Source organism: Neolamprologus multifasciatus, chromosome 16 (assembly GCF_963576455.1).
Source record: "Neolamprologus multifasciatus chromosome 16, fNeoMul1.2, whole genome shotgun sequence".
In the NCBI taxonomy this organism is placed as follows: domain Eukaryota; kingdom Metazoa; phylum Chordata; class Actinopteri; order Cichliformes; family Cichlidae; genus Neolamprologus; species Neolamprologus multifasciatus.
In genome coordinates this window covers 24,302,347-24,323,485 of record NC_140454.1, presented here as the reverse complement: position 1 = coordinate 24,323,485, position 21,139 = coordinate 24,302,347, and the positions used below count along the sequence as shown (strand labels likewise).

Sequence of the window (21,139 nt, the reverse complement as noted above, 5' to 3'; positions counted from 1 at the left end):
TTGTACTCCCCACTTACATAACACTGTTTATACGCCCCCAGTAGATATGAGTTTTGGCTGCTTGGGATCTCTGACAATAGATAAAAATAGGATTACGCTCTCCCTGCATAATGGACAACTATCAGTCTCTGTATTGAAACCTGCCTTTGCTCAGTTAGCATTACAATGTCAACGTGTGAAAATAAAAGGTAACATTAGGCATTCTTAATCCCTTAAAGCTCTTTTATGTAATTTAATAAATTAGCTGCTGCAATAACTGCTTCAACAACCCCCCAACACGGTCACCCCCCACCCACCCCCCAATGCTGGGAAATGACTCATGCAGTTTTCAGCACTGTGTCTGCATACAGCTACAATATTCAGAATGGACATATGCCAAATCAATCCTCTTTCCTTCTTCTGTCTCTTCCATTCTCCCCTTCTGATGCCCTGTTCTTTATCAATATAGAGCATTTCAAAACACCCCCCCCCCAAAAAAAAAAAGAAAAAAAAAAAAACCCAAACAAACACTAGTTTATGTATGAACTTTAACTGGAGAAAAAAAAACATTTCAGAGTCAAAGTCTTTGAAAGACATGGCGTAGATCAATTTCTGCTCAGTATGCACAACTCTGAGTGAAATCTTTAAGGGTGAATGTGTTTTTAATTCTGAGGATATTTCCACGTTCAAGCCATTAAAAAACATAACAACAGTCCTCCTTAGATGGTTTCCCATTATGGGCCAGCTGAAACAGGTCTATTAACTTTTGAAGCAGAGTAAGGATAAAATGATTAAAGGACACCTTGGCACTGAAAACTGAACCTGACCAACACGTATGATCATGTTTGCGCTTGGTAAACATCTGTTCATAGATTTCCAGAGTGTTGTAGACACCTTGAATGTGACCCTGTAGGGAAATGACAGCTAGGGACTGAAAGAACCAACCACAATTAATTAACTGAAGTGTTGCACACTTTCCCTGTAATCTTCATTTTAATTAAAAGTATTCCCAGACAACTGTGATAATCAGACACAAATCTGTCCATAGTAAGGATTTGGTAGCCCAGTACTGCTGAGAAACCTACTGCACCTAATGACAACAAGAAGTATTAAAAAAGTATATGTGTGCTGTAAAGATTTCTATTTATAGTGCACATTTTTGCATTTGATTCCAAGCTAATCATTTTCATTTGAAGCTTGATTGTTTTAGGAAAACACATATCTTACATATATAAGATGTAAGATATGGAATTAAAATTAGGTTTCATTTTTTAAGTTATGTTTGAAATAAAAGCATACCTCCCAGCAAAAAAGATTTAACAGGACAGCTCGAGGCAGGAGATGTGAAGCAAAGACACGGAGTGAGGTCAGTTACATGCTGAGATGCACCTGGGTAGATAGGGAGGTAGTTATCCTCATTTGGAGCTGAAGTGGCTGTGAGTCAATTAAAGGTACATTAAATCTCTTCTCATTCAGGTACACCATATATAACTGGGGCTACATATAGCAAGGATGTCATCCAAATGTTGCGACTGGATGCTCATATATCCATTAAGAAATAAGAAAAAAAAAAACCTAAAAAAAACCTAAAAAACTAAACTTGCTTGAGAATCATCACATTTTAAAGTTTTTCTTCTTCCAGTAATATTTTAATCCAGTAACAGTTATCTTTACACTTTTGGATATAATGCAAAGTGTCAACAAGTAATTCAGCATGAATTTTTGACGTTATGCGAAATGTAAAAAATGATATTGCCACAGCATTAAAATGCTTGCAAGCCCCTGGAGTGTACTCTACACAGCCACTCATCTTCCTCTTGTTACAAGAGTTATTTAGAGGCTATTGATAAAAAAAAAAACAGATTCATACATATATATATATTTCCACTTCCTCTTCAATTTCATATCATATACACAGCTATATTCCTGGCAAGTTCATCATTGGGGAATCATTTTAGGACCGAAACTCCATATGAATTTATTTTAAGGTGTACTGGGCAGGACTGACTGACAGCAGTTTATGCCCAAAACTAGAACTAGTGTGCAACTCTGATAGGCAGCTACATGATGCGCTGCTGTATTGGCCTGATACCAAGCTGTGTCTAATATGGTGGAGATTGACTTGCTCTTGCTTGCTTCCAGGTAGTGTGGGGGATTTAAACTATTTTACCTCCCCAGATCTTCACACCTTCCCTCAGGCCTCTCACCTCATGCCTTAAATATTAATGGTAAATCGGAGGACAGAGGATGAGTGAGGAGGGGAGAGGACTGACAGCTCAATCATGAAGACAGTAGCCTCCCTCCCTTCTCCCTAACCCTCTGGGCGGCTGTCACCATAACCTACATGATGTAATCACCTCCATAACCCTGATATGGGCCACCAAGGGCCATGTGGGGAGAGACAGAAAGAGACGGGTGGGGGTGAAGTCGTGACACCATTTGATCACAATTACTTTCAAAGAATACATGTAATTATTTATTTCTATTGAGAAACTATATATTTTCAGGCAAGGACTTTTTTTGGTTTATTTTCTGCATTTATAATGTATCTCCTACAATCACAATGCCAATTAGTTACATTAGCAATAAAATCACATGGTTTTAGCCACAATGAAGCAAAGTGAACATCCATCCATCCATCCATCCATCTTGTTCAGCTTAAGGATGCTAATGAGTGCTCTTATGGCATAAGTACCTATTCCTCTGAACGATACAGCAGATGTTTCCACACTCACATTATACCTTCACATCAGAGCTGACTTTTCTCTTTTTCAAAGTGTTTTACACAAAGTGAATCTGTGCAATCCTACACTCATGGATGGATTTTACACAAAGTCAAACTATTGCAACATTTCTTTTTGTGTAATCTTTAAATCTTTGTGTCAGGTTTTTTTTTTTTTTTTACATTTTAATGCCCTATCAGTACAGAAACTCAATCTTGCACTTGTGTCTTCAACCCAGCTGCAGTGGTAGTTGCAAATTGAGGCAGATTACAAAAATCAAGAGGTGCACAACCTAGGCAAACAGAGGCTCGTAAGAGTGGATGTATTTGATGTCAATGATCAACAAATTGATTTACTCTGCCTTACAGAAACCTGGTTGCAGCAGGATGATTATGTTAGTTTAAATGAATCAACACCCCCGAGTCATTCTAACTACCAGAAATCTCGAAGCACAGGTCTAGGGGCGGTGTGGCAGCAATTTTTCACACCAGTCTATTAATTAATGAAAGACCAAGACAGACTTTTAATTCATTTGAAAGCCTGATGCTTAACATTGTCCACCCCAGCTGTGAAACTCAGAAACCAGTCTTACTTGTTATCATCTATCGTCCACCTGGGCCTTACACAGAGTTTCTGTCTGATTTCTCAGACTTTATATCTAATTTAGTTCTGAGCTCAGATAAAATAATTATTGTGGGTGATTTTAACATCCATGTAGATGCTAAAAATGACAGCCTCAACATGGCATTTAATCTGTTGTTAGACTCAATTGGTTTCTCTCAAAATGTAAAAGAACCCACCCACCACTTTAATCACACTCTAGATCTTGTTTTAACATATGGCATAGAAACTGAACATTTAACAGTGTTTCCTGAAAACCCTCTCCTGTCTGATCATTTCTTGATAACATTTACATTTACAATAATTGATTACGCAGCAGTGGAGAGTGGACTTTATCAAAGTAGATGTCTTTCTGAAAGCGCTGTAACTAAGTTTAAGAATATAATCCAGCCACTGTTATCATCGTCAATGCCCTGTACCAACACAGAGCAGAGCAGCTATCTGAACGCTACCCCAACAGAGGTCGATTATCTTGTTAATAATTTCACCTCTTCACTACGTACGACTCTGGATACTGTAGCTCCAGTGAAAACTAAGGTCTCTAATCAGAAGTACCTGACCCCGTGGTATAATTCTCAAACACGTACCCTAAAGCAGATGACTCGTAATCTGGAGAGGAAATGGCGTGTCACAAATTTAGAGGATCATCATTTAGCCTGGAGAAATAGTTTGTTGCTTTATAAGAAAGCCCTCCGCAAAGCCAGAACAGCTTACTACTCATCACTGATTGAAGAAAATAAGAACAACCCCAGGTTTCTCTTCAGCACTGTAGCCAGGCTGACAAAAAGTCAGAGCTCTGTTGAGCCAACCATCCCTTTAACGTTAACTAGTGATGACTTCATGAACTTCTTCACAAATAAAATTTTTATCATTAGAGAAAAAATTACCAATAATCATCCCACAGATCTAATATTATCTACAGCTACTCTTAGTTCCATTGATGTTAAGTTAGACTCTTTTTTTCCAATCGATCTTTCTGAGTTAACTTCAATAATTACTTCCTCCAAACCATCAACGTGTCTTTTAGACCCCATTCCTACAAAACTGCTCAAAGAAGTCCTGCCATTGATTAATTCTTCGATCTTATATATGATCAACCTATCTCTAATAATCGGCTATGTACCACAGGCCTTCAAGGTGGCTGCAGTTAAACCTTTACTCAAAAAGCCATCTCTAGACCCAGCAGTCTTAGCTAATTATAGGCCAATCTCCAACCTTCCTTTCATATCAAAAATCCTTGAAAGAGTAGTTGTCAAACAGCTAACAGATCATCTGCAGAGGAATGGTTTATTTGAAGAGTTTCAGTCAGGTTTCAGAGTTCATCACAGCACAGAAACAGCTTTATTGAAGGTTACAAATGATCTTCTTATGGCCTCTGACAGTGGACTCATCTCTGTGCTTGTCCTTCTTGACCTTAGTGCAGCATTCGATACTGTTGACCATAATATTCTATTAGAGCGATTAGAACATGCTGTAGGTATTACAGGTATTGCACTGCAGTGGTTTGTATCATATCTATCTAATAGACTCCAATTTGTGCATGTAAATGGAGAGTCCTCTTCACACACTGAGGTTAATTATGGAGTTCCACAGGGTTCGGTGCTAGGACCAATTCTGTTTACATTATACATGCTTCCCCTAGGCAGCATCATTAGAAGACATAGCATACATTTTCACTGCTATGCAGATGACACCCAGCTCTATCTGTCCATGAAGCCAGATAACACACACCAATTAGTTAAACTGCAGGAATGTCTTAAAGACATAAAGACTTGGATGGCCACTAACTTTCTGCTTCTTAACTCAGATAAAACTGAGGTCATTGTACTCGGCGCTGAAAAGCTTAGAAATATGGTATCTAACCAGATTCTTACTCTGGATGGCATTACCTTGGCCTCCAGTAACACTGTGAGGAACCTTGGAGTCATTTTTGACCAGGATATGTCCTTCAACGCACATATTAAACAAATATGTAAGACTGCGTTCTTCCATTTGCGCAACATCTCTAAAATTAGAAATATCCTGTCTCAGAGTGACGCTGAAAAACTAGTTCATGCATTTATTACTTCCAGGCTAGACTACTGCAATTCATTATTATCAGGCTGTCCAAAAAACTCACTGAAAAGCCTTCAGTTAATCCAAAATGCTGCAGCAAGAGTACTGACAGGGACTAGAAAGAGAGAGCATATTTCTCCTGTTTTGGCTTCCCTTCATTGGCTTCCTGTTAAATCCAGAATTGAATTCAAAATCCTGCTCCTCACATACAAGGTCTTAAATAATCAGGCCCCATCTTATCTTAATGACCTTGTAGTACCATATCACCCTATTAGAGCACTTCGCTCTCGCTCTGCAGGCCTACTTGTTGTTCCTAGAGTATTTAAAAGTAGAATGGGAGGGAGAGCCTTCAGTTTTCAGGCCCCTCTTCTGTGGAACCAGCTTCCAGTTTGGATTCAGGAGACAGACACTATCTCTACTTTTAAGATTAGGCTTAAAACCTTCCTTTTTGCTAAAGCATATAGTTAGGGCTGGACCAGGTGACCCTGAATCCTCCCTTAGTTATGCTGCAATAGATGTAGGCTGCCGGGGGATTCCCATGATGCATTGAGTTTTTCCTTTCCAGTCACCTTTCTCACTCACTATGTATTAACAGACCTCTCTGTATTGAATCGTATCTGTTATTAATCTCTGTCTCTCTTCCACAGCATGTCTTTATCCTGTCTTCCTTCTCTCACCCCAACCGGTCGCAGCAGATGGCCGCCCCTCCCTGAGCCTGGTTCTGCCGGAGGTTTCTTTCTGTTAAAAGGGAGTTTTTCCTTCCCACTGTCGCCAAAGTGCTTGCTCATAGGGGGTCATATGATTGTTGGGCTTTTCTCTGTATCTATGAAGCGCCTTGAGGCGACATTTGTTGTGATTTGGCGCTATATAAATAAAATTGAATTGAATTGAATTGAATTCAATGTTGTCATAAAGCGGTTATTATTGGGCCCTAACAATCAAAGGCCATGGCCAACTCTGTGTATTTCACTATAATGGCCACAGATGGCTGTTAATTCAATTCAATTCAATTCAATTTTATTTATATAGCGCCAAATCACAACAAAAGTTGCCTCAAGGCGCTTCATAGATACGGAGAAAAACCCAACAATCATATGACCCCCTATGAGCAAGCACTTTGGCGACAGTGGGAAGGAAAAACTCCCTTTTAACAGGAAGAAACCTCCGGCAGAACCAGGCTCAGGGAGGGGCGGCCATCTGCTGCGACCGGTTGGGGTGAGAGAAGGAAGACAGGATAAAAGACATAGTTTTCCACATCTGTTATCCCTATATAAAACATCTCTGTACACGCTACATTTTAATGTATTTGAATAACAATAAATCAGGAAGAACATTTTAAATTATATATCAATGCGATGTTAAATGATATTTAAAAATTTTTCTCCTAAGTTTCCTCTAACACCCCACCTGGCTTTCATCTGTAGGAAGTACAGACTGTCAGTCCACTGTTTGCCTCAGCTTCCAAATGTGTCCATGCCTATTTATTCTGGAGGAGGCTGTAAAACTGCCTGTGTAAGGAGTCCGATACGGGTCGGTGAGTCAATAAAACTCACTTCTGACCAGTGACGGTGATATTGAGGTGAGTTGTTGAGGATATCCTGAACTTTTGCTGTTGGTAAGTGCTGCTGCTTTTGCTACTGTTAGCTGGTGTTACTGAAACTTTCTTATAAGTGGATCCAAGGTCATCAGACTCAGGCAGTTAGAGAATAAACTCTCATGTGACATGAGAATATAATCAAACTGTTTACCAGGGGGAAAGTAAACAGCAAACTTTAGGATATATTGAAGTCTAAAGTTTGGTGGCATAACATTAATTTATAATTAGCTCCCTGGCAGTACAAATCTTAGATGGTCATACAGAGTTTAAAAGAACGAATTATTATTTTTAAAACTACCTTATAATTGATTCTTTTCAATATTATTTTTGTTTTACAGAAGTGATGAAGTGTAGACTTGTAAATTCAATTCTGCGGTATTTAACAAAAGTACAGTATTTAATTCTGAAATATAGACTTTTTTTTTATACACCCATATATAAAGACCCCCATAAAATGTTGTGGTCAAGGAGTGGTAAAATTAACAATCTGGTATAGGCGTAGAAAGAATATGCACTTTGCAATGTTAAAAGGCCTGAAAGACCACAGGAGACAACTAAAGTGCAAGATGACGGATTTCCATGGTAAAGAAAAAATCCTTCTCTACATCCAGTCAAGTCAAAAACACTCTCAAGGAGGTGGGGACCTCACTCTCAAAGTCTACAATCAAGAGGCAATTTCTTGACTGTAAAAACAGAGGGTTTGCAACAAGGTGTAAACCACTGGTTACACTCAAGAACCGATGAAATCAGACTAAATAAGACTAAATGAAAAACAAATTAACTTAATCTATCATCTGTCAAATATAGTGGAGGGAATGGTACAGTGTGGCTGCCTGTGGAATGTGGTCAATAGTGTTTACTGATTGTGTGACTGCAGATAAAAGTAGCAGGATGAATTCTGAAGTGTACACAGGGATACACTCTTTGTTCAGATTCAGAAAAATGCTGCACAGCTAATCAAACAGCGCTTTGCAGAGCAAATGGATAATGCATGCTGCAAAAAAAAAAAAGCCCAGGAGTTTCTCAAAGCAAAGAAGTGGCATCTTTTACATTGGCTAAGTCTCTCACCTTATTTCAGCCCAATAGAGCATGTTTTTCAGCTACTCCAGAAAAAACTGAGGGGACCACAAACAAGCAGCAACTGAAGGTGCAGGAAAGACCTGGCAGCATTTGATGATGTCCACAGGTTCTACTTCAGACATTGAATGCATGTATGAACAACAATTGCGGTTTAAAATTATGTTCTTTTTATTTGGTACATATAAAAATGGTAGTAATTACTTAGCAGTTTTATCTAATCTTATTTAAACTCCTTGAATTAAAGCTGAAAGTCTGCACTTCGATCACTTATTGATTATCTTATTTTAAATACACTGTGACATTGTAAAGAGATCAATGTCCAAATACTTATGGACCTCACAGTTTTAGTGTAGCTTCTCCCTCTTTCCTGTATTTAGGTTCCACCATGAATTGGGTCGTGTTATAGTTAATTGGCATGGAGGAAAGACCGGGATATGAGCAAAGTAGTGGAAGTCAGGCAATTCCACTGCTATTCCTTATTGCTTGAAGACCTTTTCAATCAGTCTTTTAGGTATTGTGTCAGCACGGTGAGAGAAAGCTTTTGATGCAGTGTGAAGGTTTTGATCTGAAGATGTTCCAGTTTGTTGTCAGCGCATCTATATTTTATCAAGGCAATATACAGGAATTGTTTGACACTTGCTGCTTTTTCCAAAGTTCTGATTTTCAGGTGGACACGAAATTGCTGTTGGGCTTCAAGCATTTACTGTCAGAATAAAATTGGAACATCCCTTTGGTGTAGCTGACAGACAAAAACACAAAATAGGGTATAGAGCAGTTTTGTTTCTATGCTGAGAGGCAACCTAAGTTTAAAAAGTTGAAAACTACATTCTTGGACTATGAATAAGATGGCAAAATGAATCGTGAAAGAATGGTGATCTTAACATTTTAAGAATGTATATTTAATATGGAAAAAAAGCATGTGTGAATTAAAGAATAATGTGGCCCAAACGTGACAGAAACGGTGTTCTGACAAACCATCCTACTTTGGCAAAATGTCCTACCGTAGGTAGTTTATGCACATTTCTGCTGTCACAGAGTAATTCCAGCACAAATTTAAGTAGGTTTGACGGTTTGCCACTTAATGTTGCCCATCAGAGTATGCTTGTAGCTTATATTCTTAAAGCCAGGATGGTTTGCCACTTCAATTTACCCGTTAAATTATGGATATAGGTAACATTCACAAAGGTAGCATGATTTGGCACTTAATTTCACCCGTCAGAGTATGTTTCTAGCTGTTATTAACAAAGGTAGGACAATTTGCCACTTAATTGTAGCCTCGAAAGTATGCTTCTAGCTCATATTCACAAAGGTAGGATGGTTCACCACTGAATTTTAGCTGTTAAAGTATGCTTCTAGCTCATATTTACAAAGGTAGGAGGGTTTGCCACTGAATTTTAGCTGTGAAAATATGCTTCTAGCTCAGATTAACAAAGGTGGGACAATTTGCCACTAAATTTTAGCTGTTAAAGTATGCTTGTGGGTCACATTCACAAAGGTAGGACGGTTTGGCACTTAATTTTACCCATAATAGTATTTTTCTAGCTAATATTCACAAAGATAGGATGGTTTGCCACTCAATTTTGTGTTGTGCGCATGCGCAGAAACAACGAGTAGGATGGTTTGTCAGGTAGGATGGATTCCCAGAACACCGGGACAGGAATTAATCAAGAGTACGAAACTGAACACCATAGTAGGAGGTTTTGTAGAAACCTCACCTCATTTTTGTATTTTCTGTGAGGACAGAGTAATCTGAATACAAAACGAATCCACAAAGGGATCATTCTACCAATTTTGTCTTCTTTAAAGCAATATAATTGATCTCATAGATGCAACAATAGCTATTCCTTTTTTAACAAGACATTCTGGATAGCAAGAATAAATGAAATAACATGGGACAGAGGTTCCCCTCTTACCCCATTTATTGGATATGTCTTCCATCCAAGCTCCCCAAGCACAGACGTTGTATCCAGCAACACAACTGAAATGAGAATAAGAGGAGGAAATACATACATTAGCCATCTGGGAACACATAAAAAGTTCTCTTTCACACTGTAAATTGAAAAATCTGTCAAAAACGTGTTCATCTAGACATTTTTCATATTAACGAAAATGAGTTTCTTGGATGAATATTTATGAGCACAGTTGCGTGTACAGTAGGAGCAACATTTTTGCCACTTGCAACACAATTTAAAGTCTGATGGATTGCAGTCAAATTGCTGTCAACAGGCCATTCCCTCCTCTGCTATCCATAGCTTTACTTCAATCTCACCCACAATATGCTATCAAGACTTTTCATGAGATACTATAAGTGATGTATCAATCCTTCCTATGCTAGTAAAGTGTATGTTTCATTGTGCCAAACATCAGTCAAGACCCTGCTATGTTTTATTGCATATAAATTAAAGCTATGATTTGATATGCAATGATATAAATCATGGCACAGCATAATAATATCATTGTCAGGTGACTTTAAACTTCCAAGCAGTGTTAAAAAATACTATTTTAGAGGGGAAAATATTGTCATCCTTGTCAATACTTTGTCATGCTCTCAAGGACAACATATTTAATAATTCAGGAGGAAAGCACTTCTCCCAGTGACACGTGATTTACACTGAAAAAAAAAACTGTGGCTTCCAGAATTTGCCTTCAGTGAGATAGCAGCATAATGACACAAATTAAAAAAAAAAAGTTTTCCCACACATGTGACAACAGTAGGGAACAGATTTTATACAAAGACCCTGATGCATTTTCAGAATCCATAAATATTACATGGAGCCCATCCAGTCACCTTGTCAAAAGTGCCAAACACACAGTATGTGTGACAGTCTCTTACAGTGTGTCCCTATTAGGTGAGTATGCACTGCATGATTAAGTGGGTACAGGAAAAGAATTAGTATTCAAGGAGAGAATCAATGCTAACAGACAAAAACATCAACAACAACAACAACACTAGTCTCAACAGACTTATTCAAAACTGTTCACTTGTCTCTGTTAATAATGATCACAAGAAGCAAAAATTCAGCTTTAAATATTTCCTTCAAAAATCATTGACTTAGATCTTAAATGTTGCTTTTTCAAATAGCGCTATATCAGTACCGACACGATTTCTGACAAACCAAAGTGTAATTTCGACTTAAAGTTAAAGACTGAATTTTAAGTGTCAGTCAGTCATGACTGTCCACTTAGAGCTCTGTAAGTGGTCCTCGGGGGACTCATTATAGCAACACAGATCTTTATCAGTGACAATATTCCCTGAATAAATCTCCATTAACATCATTACTCTAGAATAGCTAGTTATTACAACCAAATGTACATCAAAGAAAGCCATTTCAGTGCTGTGATATTGTGATTACGACCATTTGCGAATTACAATGTGAAGGCAAAAGAAATGTGATATGTCCTCTGTTAACATCAGGGCAAACAGACAAGAAGAAGAGACATTTGCATCTGTTTCCCAGTCTTCACACAGTGCACTTCTGATGGAGCCTGGCTGACAGAGATTGTCCAAATATCTGCTGACTGGGATTCTCAGAGGGGTGGAATGGTACATACACGTTTGACATAATGTAAAACCACTTTTGGATCAAGAAATGCACATTTCACAGCATCCAAGACCCAAATCATTCAGGACAATATTTTTTAGCACTGACAGAGTTGACAAATACAAAAAAGGCAACAAATACAGTGAATTTGTGTAAGTAGTAGAACAGATTTAAAACAGAAGGAAAAAATCTTTGTGATGACCAGAATATCTGCAGAGCCCTCTGCAAATTGGCTCACATGTTTCCTCATCCATAAAGAGAGGACTTTAAGAGTATAATCTCTGATTAGTCACCAGAAAATCCAAATCCATAGTTGGATTCAAAATGCAAAAGTCCAAGAGTTGTCAGCAAAAAATTCAAATAACACAACATGAAACAACAAAAATACTGGCAGTGGACACTGGTACCCCTCAGCCTCCTAGTAGTTGCATCTTTTGTATGCATTTCAAAATTGTATATCACTGATTTAAAAGATTTTCAAAAAACTTCACCTCTGCCTACTGACCTTGAGGCTGAGGTCACTGAGATTCAAATTTATCTAAGAGTTTTAGTGGATACATCTATGGTGTAAATTTCCTTCTCAAGGTATTACATTCACAAACTTGGGTGTCCCTGTTGACTGCCCGCCCGACAGGGTGATGACAATACCCAATCAGAATTTTACAGTGAGGGGTAAGAAACATTCATTTAAGGGCTTCGTTCATTTCCTCAGTGTCAGGCTAAAGGCAACAAAACCCTAAAACAGCCCATTTCGACTGTTATCAGACCACTGAAAAACTCTTATTAGTTGCTATAGGCAACACGTGTAGGCAACACGTATCTTGTATGACCTTCCTGTTCCTGAGTGTAACCAGTGGTTTGCACCTTGCTGTAAACCCTTGGTAAGGTGTGGCTTGATTACATATTTTGCCTCACTCCTCAAGAACCCCTCAACTTGGTTTGATGCTGTGGAGGGTTTTCTAAACCAAAGAAGAGTCCTGCAATCATCCACTAAACCTGTCTTCTGTGGTCTTGTGGGCCTTTTGGTTTTGCAGATCAGATCAGTGCATTCATTCTTTGAACGTACTAGATTGCACGAGTAAAGTTTTTGGTAGCTCTCTCATAGGATTATTTAATTATTTATTTCTCAGCTTAATGATGGCCTTCCTTGCTTGCACTAACATCTCTTTGGGCCTTATATTGAGAGTTCCACTGAAAAGCTACCAACTGTTTAACACTTGGAATCAACTCCAGGTCTTTTATCTGGGGAAATGCCTCACCTGGCCATGAAATTGCTTCAAACTGGAGTTTAATATGCCACAAGTTACACCACAAACCCCCACTTAGTTTCTAATTAGATTTATGGAAACTCAACTCATTATATTGTCTGCTGTGAGATTTATATACAATGTAATGAAAACATTACAATAAAATAATGAAACATTTTATCCTATCTTTTGTTGAGAGTTTAAGTAAGTAGCGCCCTCTTTTTCTGTGGCCATCACTCTTCTTGTAAACTTCATTAGGAAAAATGAAAACAAAGGGAGTGCCACATGATGTTTATACATTTATAGTTCAAGAGTAAATGCAGAAAATGTACATTGATATATACAACTCTATTGATTCCCCCCACCCCACCCCCACCCCACCCCGGAAAAAAAGAAAGGACACCATACTGAGCCTTTCATCTTCAAATCCCATCTTCACTACACTACTGGCTGAGTTTAATATTTCTGCTAACGGGTGGTATTGGATTAGTTCCAGCATCTCTGTGTGTTTATTTCTGCCCACCAATGCCAGGCCTGTGCCTTGTCAGTGTCAGTGCCAGATTGGAGACTAGGTGTCTCTGCCAATGCTGTTAATGGACACCATTAGGCTACTGTGGGCAGGTAAGCAGCACAATCCCTCGAGAATAGCCTAATTTCTGAGAGTTGGCTGTGTCGCTCACCGCAGTAAGGAGATTCACACCTCCCCTCACCATATATAAAGAACAGTTGAAGTACATTACAGTAGGAGGCAGTGTGAATGTATTCGGCTGACAACATTGCACCGTTTGGTCCAAGCCTTGTGTTCCCACCTTTATAAGAAAAGTGCGGCACCATGAAATTTCTTCTTTATTTGTGAGCCAGACAAAGGATACTTAGAAAAGAAACACCTCTGGTGTTCAGCTGACAGTACAGGAGTTAAAGGTGTGACCTGCCAATAGCACCTAAGCTCAAAAACCGTAATAAAAAAAAAGTGCCTTCTTTTCTCTGATGCTTTTTCGAACATATTCACTCATTTAAAGATTTACAGTAAAAAATGTATTATGAAATTTAGTTAGAAAGTAGTTTGAGTAGTGTGTGTGCACTTGTAATTGATGGTGTGCAGATATTTTAGCATATACTGCATATACTGAGCAATGTATCTTGGGTGCTAATCCAGCCCATCTTCTCTCCCCCTCTATAGCTCTCTTCATAGAGTTGTCTTTCTGAGAAGGACCCACAAATGCTGCCTGGAGCTGCAGGCCCTCTGGGACTTCCTCTGGTTAGATATAAATAGATCATGAGCTGGCCAACTCATAAATATATGGAGCTTCACTAGAATGATGACATCTCTTGTCTGGCCTACAGCCTTTGCAGGCAACACAAATACCCCAAAATAGCAGCAGCCCAAACAACAGACCCAAAGGTGGTCTATTTAAGTGCTACTTTATGCAAATTAGATATGGAAGCAGTGTGAGTGTTCTGGCAAAAGTGATCCAGGCGGTCTGCATTTGTGTGCACTACTGTCTCTTTAAAGTATAGAATGTAAAGACACAAAAGGAGGCATCTTTAACCTCCTAGGACCTGGCGTCCACATATGTGGACATCACATTTTGGGTTATTTAGACCAAAATACTCAATTTTGCTCTACATGGGCCTGATATCCACTTACGAGGACATTATAATGCTACTGTTCTATCAACATTTTAAACAAATATGTGGCTCTTATTTTTCTTAAAAGCAAAAATAAGGTAAAATAAAAATCTGGTAATTCTTTGTTTTTACATTCATCGGGCCCAAATATCAAAGAGAAATTAAACATGCATGCTGTGGAAGAGTTCGGGTCTTAGGAGGTTAAGTGCACTTTTGGTAGAATAGAGGGCCTACATTAGACTCTTCTGGATTATAGAGGTGTCTGTCTTGTGAAAATCTAAAAGAGTTATATGAATTCAAAACACAGTGCAGGTCTTCAAACATCCATCCTTTGGTTGATTTGGCACACTGGGGTATTTAATAAAGTGTGATATTTAAGCAAAGTGTGATAAGAGACATATGTTTTGTAGTAACAGTTTCCTATTATAATGAAAGCATCATCGTTTCTTATTATTAAAGTAGTGACATAGTCTACAGGCTAAATTAGCTCAAAAAGGAAAATAGGCCTTAATTCCAAATATTAACAGAACCTTTCACTTTGCAAGCTTCAGAGAAACACATTCTTGTAAACCCAAAGCCTCATAAACAATAACAACTGATGAACAGACACTAGAAAATTGATTTTGATGATGATTTCAGTCAGGATTGCATATTGTCCTCTAGTAGTGTAAACAAAGTGCTGCACTTGAAACACATGACGAGATGATATGCTGTGAAATAAAAAACTATCCATAACAAAGGCAACCTGACAGGCATGACAGACTTTTCAGTGCATTTTCAAAAACAAGACCAAACATTCAACAACATAATAAATGTCAGCAAAGCAAATCTTTGAAATGTGGTTCATTGGATCTGATAATAGCTCTAAGTGTATTTAAATGAGAGATTAGCAAAGGGAATACGTGCCAGTATTCAACGCAGGTTGGATGCTGAACGATCCCTCTTGAGCATAATGTGGTTATAGACACGTGTAAAGCAATAATGTCATAACAAGTGATTCCCATCAGTTATTTAATGCAAAACACCTGCACTGGCATCTCTGATCAGAGTGTAGGTAGTACTGACCAAAGATTTAAAAAGAGCAGACCTTTATGAATAAATTAATCTTTAATTACCCTTTATGCCATGAAAAGAATCAATCCAAGTTTTATCTGAACACAGATAAAACTCACACCCTGGCACACTCCCCATCATTCCCAGGATCTGTTAAAAGCAGAATATCAGTCCAAAACCTAAAGATTTGTATCATAATAATCCCAAATTATATGATAATAAAGGTCAGTGCATCATGCTCCAGTTAAATGGGCAAGTCAGTTTAACACTAAAACTAAGAATTCAGCATGATAAATTATATCCTCTTCAATCAAGTTTAAAAACATACAAAAATAAGTAAATACACAATAAAAAAAACAAACAAATTGATGTTAGAAATGGAAGAGCGAAAGGTATGAACTGGAAATTCAAAAAGTCTGTGTTTTTAGTTGTTGCTGTTTGTTTGTTCCAGAAAACATAAGACAAGCTGTCATGTACATTTCTTAACGACCTTCCACAATATGGGCTTCAGGTTTCAGCATCACGTTCTGGAAATACAAAATGACTGATTCTGGAAATAAGCCATTTTCATACATGGAATATTTAATCTTGCTGACTTCATCAATTTGCTATAAAGTGATAAAATTCCTTTCACTGAGACATAGGTCCTTTTAGCATGGCATTCATGGCTACATTCAGATACACCCACAAAAGTTCCAAAGAGAGCAGAGCTATTTTGCAATTGTCATTTGAAAGAATAAAAAAACAAACAAAGGGGCAAAAACATAATTTTCAATGTATTCCATTTACACGTTTGAGTCTCTCTTGTATGTCTTTGCTGTTTCGCGCTGCAGTGTGTAAGAGAGCTGTAACCTGCTGCACTTGACAGAGATCTCTCGTCTGATTGGGAATTGAAGTGTCTAAATCTAACTGTGAAATTACAAAGGAAGTAGGTTGGATAAAATCTTGTGTACATCTTACTGCTGTTTGCATTCTCTGGTGAGCTAAGCCACTGACAAAGATGCATGAGAAGCGCTCACGGTCATCATCTTGTGCACACCTATTCATCAGTGTGGCTGCACACAATCTTGTGCTGTGTTAAAATTATATTATGTGATATGCATATCAGGTCCAAACTAGCATGATTGCTTTTGCAACTTTTAAAGAAAAGCGCCCACTTTGGTCCTGCAGCAGAACCCAGAAAACAGTTGTTTATTCATTCTGTACAGGGAAGGCCTAATGTCCACAACAGTCTGAGAAGCCACACTGCTCAAACATATTTTGGACTGAGGTGTTTTTTTCTTGCTCATTCGTGACTTTGAAGAGTCATTTTCATCAGGGGTATGAAATGAATCTTGTTCACCAGGTGGACAAAAATGTGTCATTCCGTGCAAGTCAATGATAATTATGTGAATACAGGAATGCTTTTGAAGAGGTCAAGCCCTGGGAAAATTAACAGTCTCCAGCCTGGAGCCATTTCAGTCTAGGGAGGAGAAATTTGTGGAAAGACCTTTTATTATACATAGCAGCAATTGTGTTCCACTTAACTATGATGGTACCTGTATATTCATGATAAATTAAGAAAAATCCTGGAAAATCTCTCTAACGGTCATTATATTTTGACTGATTGATGAAAGCTGCATATACTGAAACTAATATCAAAATACACAATCTTTCTTCTGGTTATCATATGTGCAAAAACACACACACCAGTCTGTTAGTTAAAGGTGCAGAGTTATGTTTTTTTTTTTGGGTGCTGGCTGATTGATTTTCTTGACAAAACACTGCTGATAAATATCTCCTTATTCTGATGATGGTGATATTGGTGCTCCGCAGGAAGCAGCATTGAGAGCAAAAGCTTTAATCAGGCATCACCACAAATCAATGCAAAGACTTGAATCATAATTTTCAAGTTTGTTTTTGTTTTTTTTTTGCTAGATCTTTTTGAGTATTGCAATGAATAACCATTAGAGTCTAAGCCAAGAGTTTTACGCCATGCTTTGCTGAGCACTTTGTGTTTGTGTGAGATGCATTTAACCAGCTTAAAAAGACATTTACATGTGGTCCTTTCATATTACAAGAAAGGATTGCTTTCCTGATTTTCATGCCTGAGATTTTTTGGAAAGAACCAAAAACAATCTGAACAATTTCAGAAGTGTGGAACAAAGACATCTTCATCTAATTTAGCTAGTATAACTGATTTTCAGCTAAAGGAAAATGTTACAAGAGCTCAAGAAAGTGGTTAGTAAATAAGATTCTTAAAAGTTCAGTATAATAAATATTGCTTCTGATGAACAGACAAGGCAGGGAACGGTGGGAGAAAAACCAAAAATAATATTATGGGCAGAGATTTATTGATGGGGAAAAGTGCTACTTGGCAGTGAGTGAGTAGGGATTTGTTAGTAACTCTCTGCAGTCCTAGTTGGATTCATGTAGGGAATACGATAGGTTGCTGTGAACAGAGGAAAGACATAGCAAAAAGTGGCTGTTTTTATCGTTTTTCTAACAGATGAAGTCTGACCATTTTTTTTCTATGAAATTCCAAATCTTTGTAGTTCTGTTTGTTGGTGTTTAAAAGCACGATCTACACTAACTCCCCCCCCCCCCCCCCTCATGTAATTCGGTTGGATTTTGTCCCCTGCCAACAGAAAGGAAAAAAACAAATAACAAAAAAAAATTTTCCTTCGCTGTTATGCAGTGACTAGATTTTAGAACTGAATGTGAAAGTTGCTCATCCAGTAGTGGCTACCACATTGATTCATTCTCTGTTCAGAAAGAACGCATAGCCCACACTCTATCATCCAAAAGCAGGTGAAATCACAGAGACACCATAGGTAGTCTTAAATTGACAAATACAGAAGCAATTATTTGAGAAACCCTTTGGCGTCTTACAAGACACTTTTCTTTGTCATCAGAGTTTCAGTTTTCCCATGCTGAGCTGCACCGCTCTGTGGCAGACAACGACTGCAATTTTGCCACCGAGGTCCCAGACCAGTCAATATGAGAGACTAAAGTACAGTGGAAGGCAGACATCAGTTCAATCATTCAATCTGTGGCAGAGAAAAACACACAGCGAGGCTGTTATGTAGCAGCTGTCTAGGAGAACAGGGAGTAGCATCGCTCTTATTGAACAGAGAGAACAATAAAATATAACCTGGGGGGCAGATCCCGCTGTATTCCGTGCCCAATCAATAAGACTATTTTAAACCTCACGGATGCAGTAGTTGCGTGTGCAGGTGCACGTGGAGCCATCGAGGAACGCACGCACACAGACACACAAGCATTTGACCACACTCCAACACAAGCATCTGTGTGACTGTGGTCACTTATCACAAAGAAAGACAGGTGGGCAGAAAACTTATGCAAGAGCAAAAGAAGCATGCATGCAGGTGTGTTTGCCTGACGCAATTTCTCTTACATACACGACGACGCTTACATTCAGCACTACATCTATATCCAAGTGCATTTACATATGCACGCACTCTTTGACAGCTCAGACTCGAAACGTTTCTAAAATCTACTGCAACACGCACCGCGCAAAAACTGACATGCACACACTCTACCAGACGCACACACGTTCTCCCACCTAATGATTAAATCCTTCTGCCGCTGTGGCTGTGCCGGTGTGTTTGCATGTGTACGTGTAATGTATAATGTGTAATTACAGCAGACCGACATGTCATGTCATTTCAGCAGCGGAATTTTATCATTTTTAAAATCTTGTCAGGTTCAGAAAAAAGCTCAACCCAGGAAATCCTTCGAACTCCAACAGCAACATAATAAACTTAAAGTCACAATCTGGATTATGCCACAGCTCTTGTCTGTGTAGAAGAACTGAAAAATAATAAAGATAGAAATGCGTAATCCGTGAAAACAAACATAGAATGTGCAGTTTATATTAGATATCTAAGTTTCTTTTTTCTTTCCCCCCTTTATTCCTTTCTTTTCGCCGTTTCCGGTGTCTTTTTAAGGTAATATCGCTATGAAACTTCTCATTCTTAACTCACACGAATGGCTTTTGCGGGACTTATGAGTGATGATTTGCTCGAACTAAGGATACCTGTCTAGTTGCTGAACTCGATTGTCCCATCGGGCTAATTTGCTGCCCTACAGTAGTGTAACGGCAATATGTGTCCGAAGACAGTAAGTGTGGTGAACATTTTTAAACCATTGGGAAAGAACTGTTGGAATTTACGCGACCACAAAGTCGGGAATGTTAGGAGCGGTCTGTGGATGTGTCTTACCTTGGTTGCAGTTGCAGAAACGAGTGAGGGCAGTTCCAAGAAAGAGTGAAACGAAGAAAAATCTGTTTCCAAAACTCATGTCTGCAACATCTATCACCGGCTATGTCTGGATATTTTTAGCCGAGAGGTAGCTGTAGCCAGATAAAAACACGTCACTGGAAGGTCCAGAAACACCGATCCGCTGCTCCTGGTCTTTACATTTGATCCCGATGGTAGAGAGCTGCCGGGTGACAAAGCCGGAGATGGTCCATTTTTTACCTTGTGGCAGTGGCAGCTATGGCGCGGAACGGAGAGGTTTTGAATAAACTCAGCAAAATATCTAAAGTGAAATCAAATTGTCACACAAAGTGAGAAACACTTCCCACCTAACTACTTTGGAGATTTCCCATGCGCTTCATTCGCGGTTGATGCATTTATATTAACACAAAAAAAAATCTCAAGTACAGATTAAAACGCAATGTGGTGCCTTTCTGTAGCGCACGGAGTCGTGACAGACTTTCACTCCTGCTTTTGGCACGGCAGTGTGCCGAGGGTTGCCAGCTCCAACTCGATCCGCTGCAGCAGCAAGATGGGAACGTTGAATAGAGAAATGATTGGGATGCAGCGGTAGAGCAGCTGAAGCGGGGGTTACAAGGCGACTGAGCGCATCTGTGCAGGATGCTCGGCACTAGAGGGGGTTAGCTGACAAGGCAATGGCGTGTGTGTGTGCGCGCTTGTGTGTCGACTCGTTCCAGTGCGGGCTCCCAAAATTATTAGAATTATAGAACTTGAAAATACTAAACTATGTTTTTGAACCTGCACGATGTGATTTTTGACCTAACAGCTGGCAGCTGGGTCAATTATATGAGTGTCAGTTATTATGTAATATAAGGTTACCACGGCTCTAAAAGTCCTTGAACATATACAACTTGTGGGAAACACTTTGAATAGACAATAAAATAACGAGTGAATAAATTAATTCAGCTTTGCTTTGATTTTTATAATTAAATGTCAGTGTATCTGTTCTCTGATATTCAAATTCAGCTGACTGGTGTATTTTGATCTTACACCCTTTGTCTTTGTTTTATATAATAAACGTGACACTATTTTATAAAGAAACACATTATTCATAAAAATAATAGCAACAACAACAATAAAAATCTCTATAGTCTACGGCAAACTTTTAAGACTTTTAGTATAAGTGAAATATAGTTTTTTCAGTAGGTCTTCTGTTCAAATTCCATTAAATCCTAGAACGTGCAAGAAAAAAATATATAGATGGTAGCTTTCATCCTAGCAGCATGCAGTGTCAGCCTGTGTTCAGTATGTCACTACAGCACTCTTTATCCCAGAGGAAGTTAAGTTTTATCCATTTCAAGTGAAACAGTGAGCTGCTGTGCTTGCCAAGCCG

The 21,139-nt window shown here is 38.6% G+C and overlaps 1 protein-coding gene across 1 annotated transcript in view; it reads right to left on the bottom strand.

Annotated features, from left to right (window-relative positions):
• Positions 1 to 20,418, bottom strand: part of LOC146500877 (ephrin type-A receptor 6-like) — a 185,281-nt gene extending 164,863 nt beyond the window's left edge. The window contains exons 1-2 of the mRNA XM_085136581.1: positions 19,750 to 20,418; positions 9,969 to 10,033 (exon numbers count right to left, since the gene is read on the bottom strand). Of these exons, the coding sequence (XP_084992707.1) occupies positions 9,969 to 10,033; positions 19,750 to 19,828 (144 nt within the window). The 5' untranslated portion in view covers positions 19,829 to 20,418. The remainder of the gene's footprint in view (positions 1 to 9,968; positions 10,034 to 19,749) is intronic.
• Positions 20,419 to 21,139: the final 721 nt, after the last annotated feature.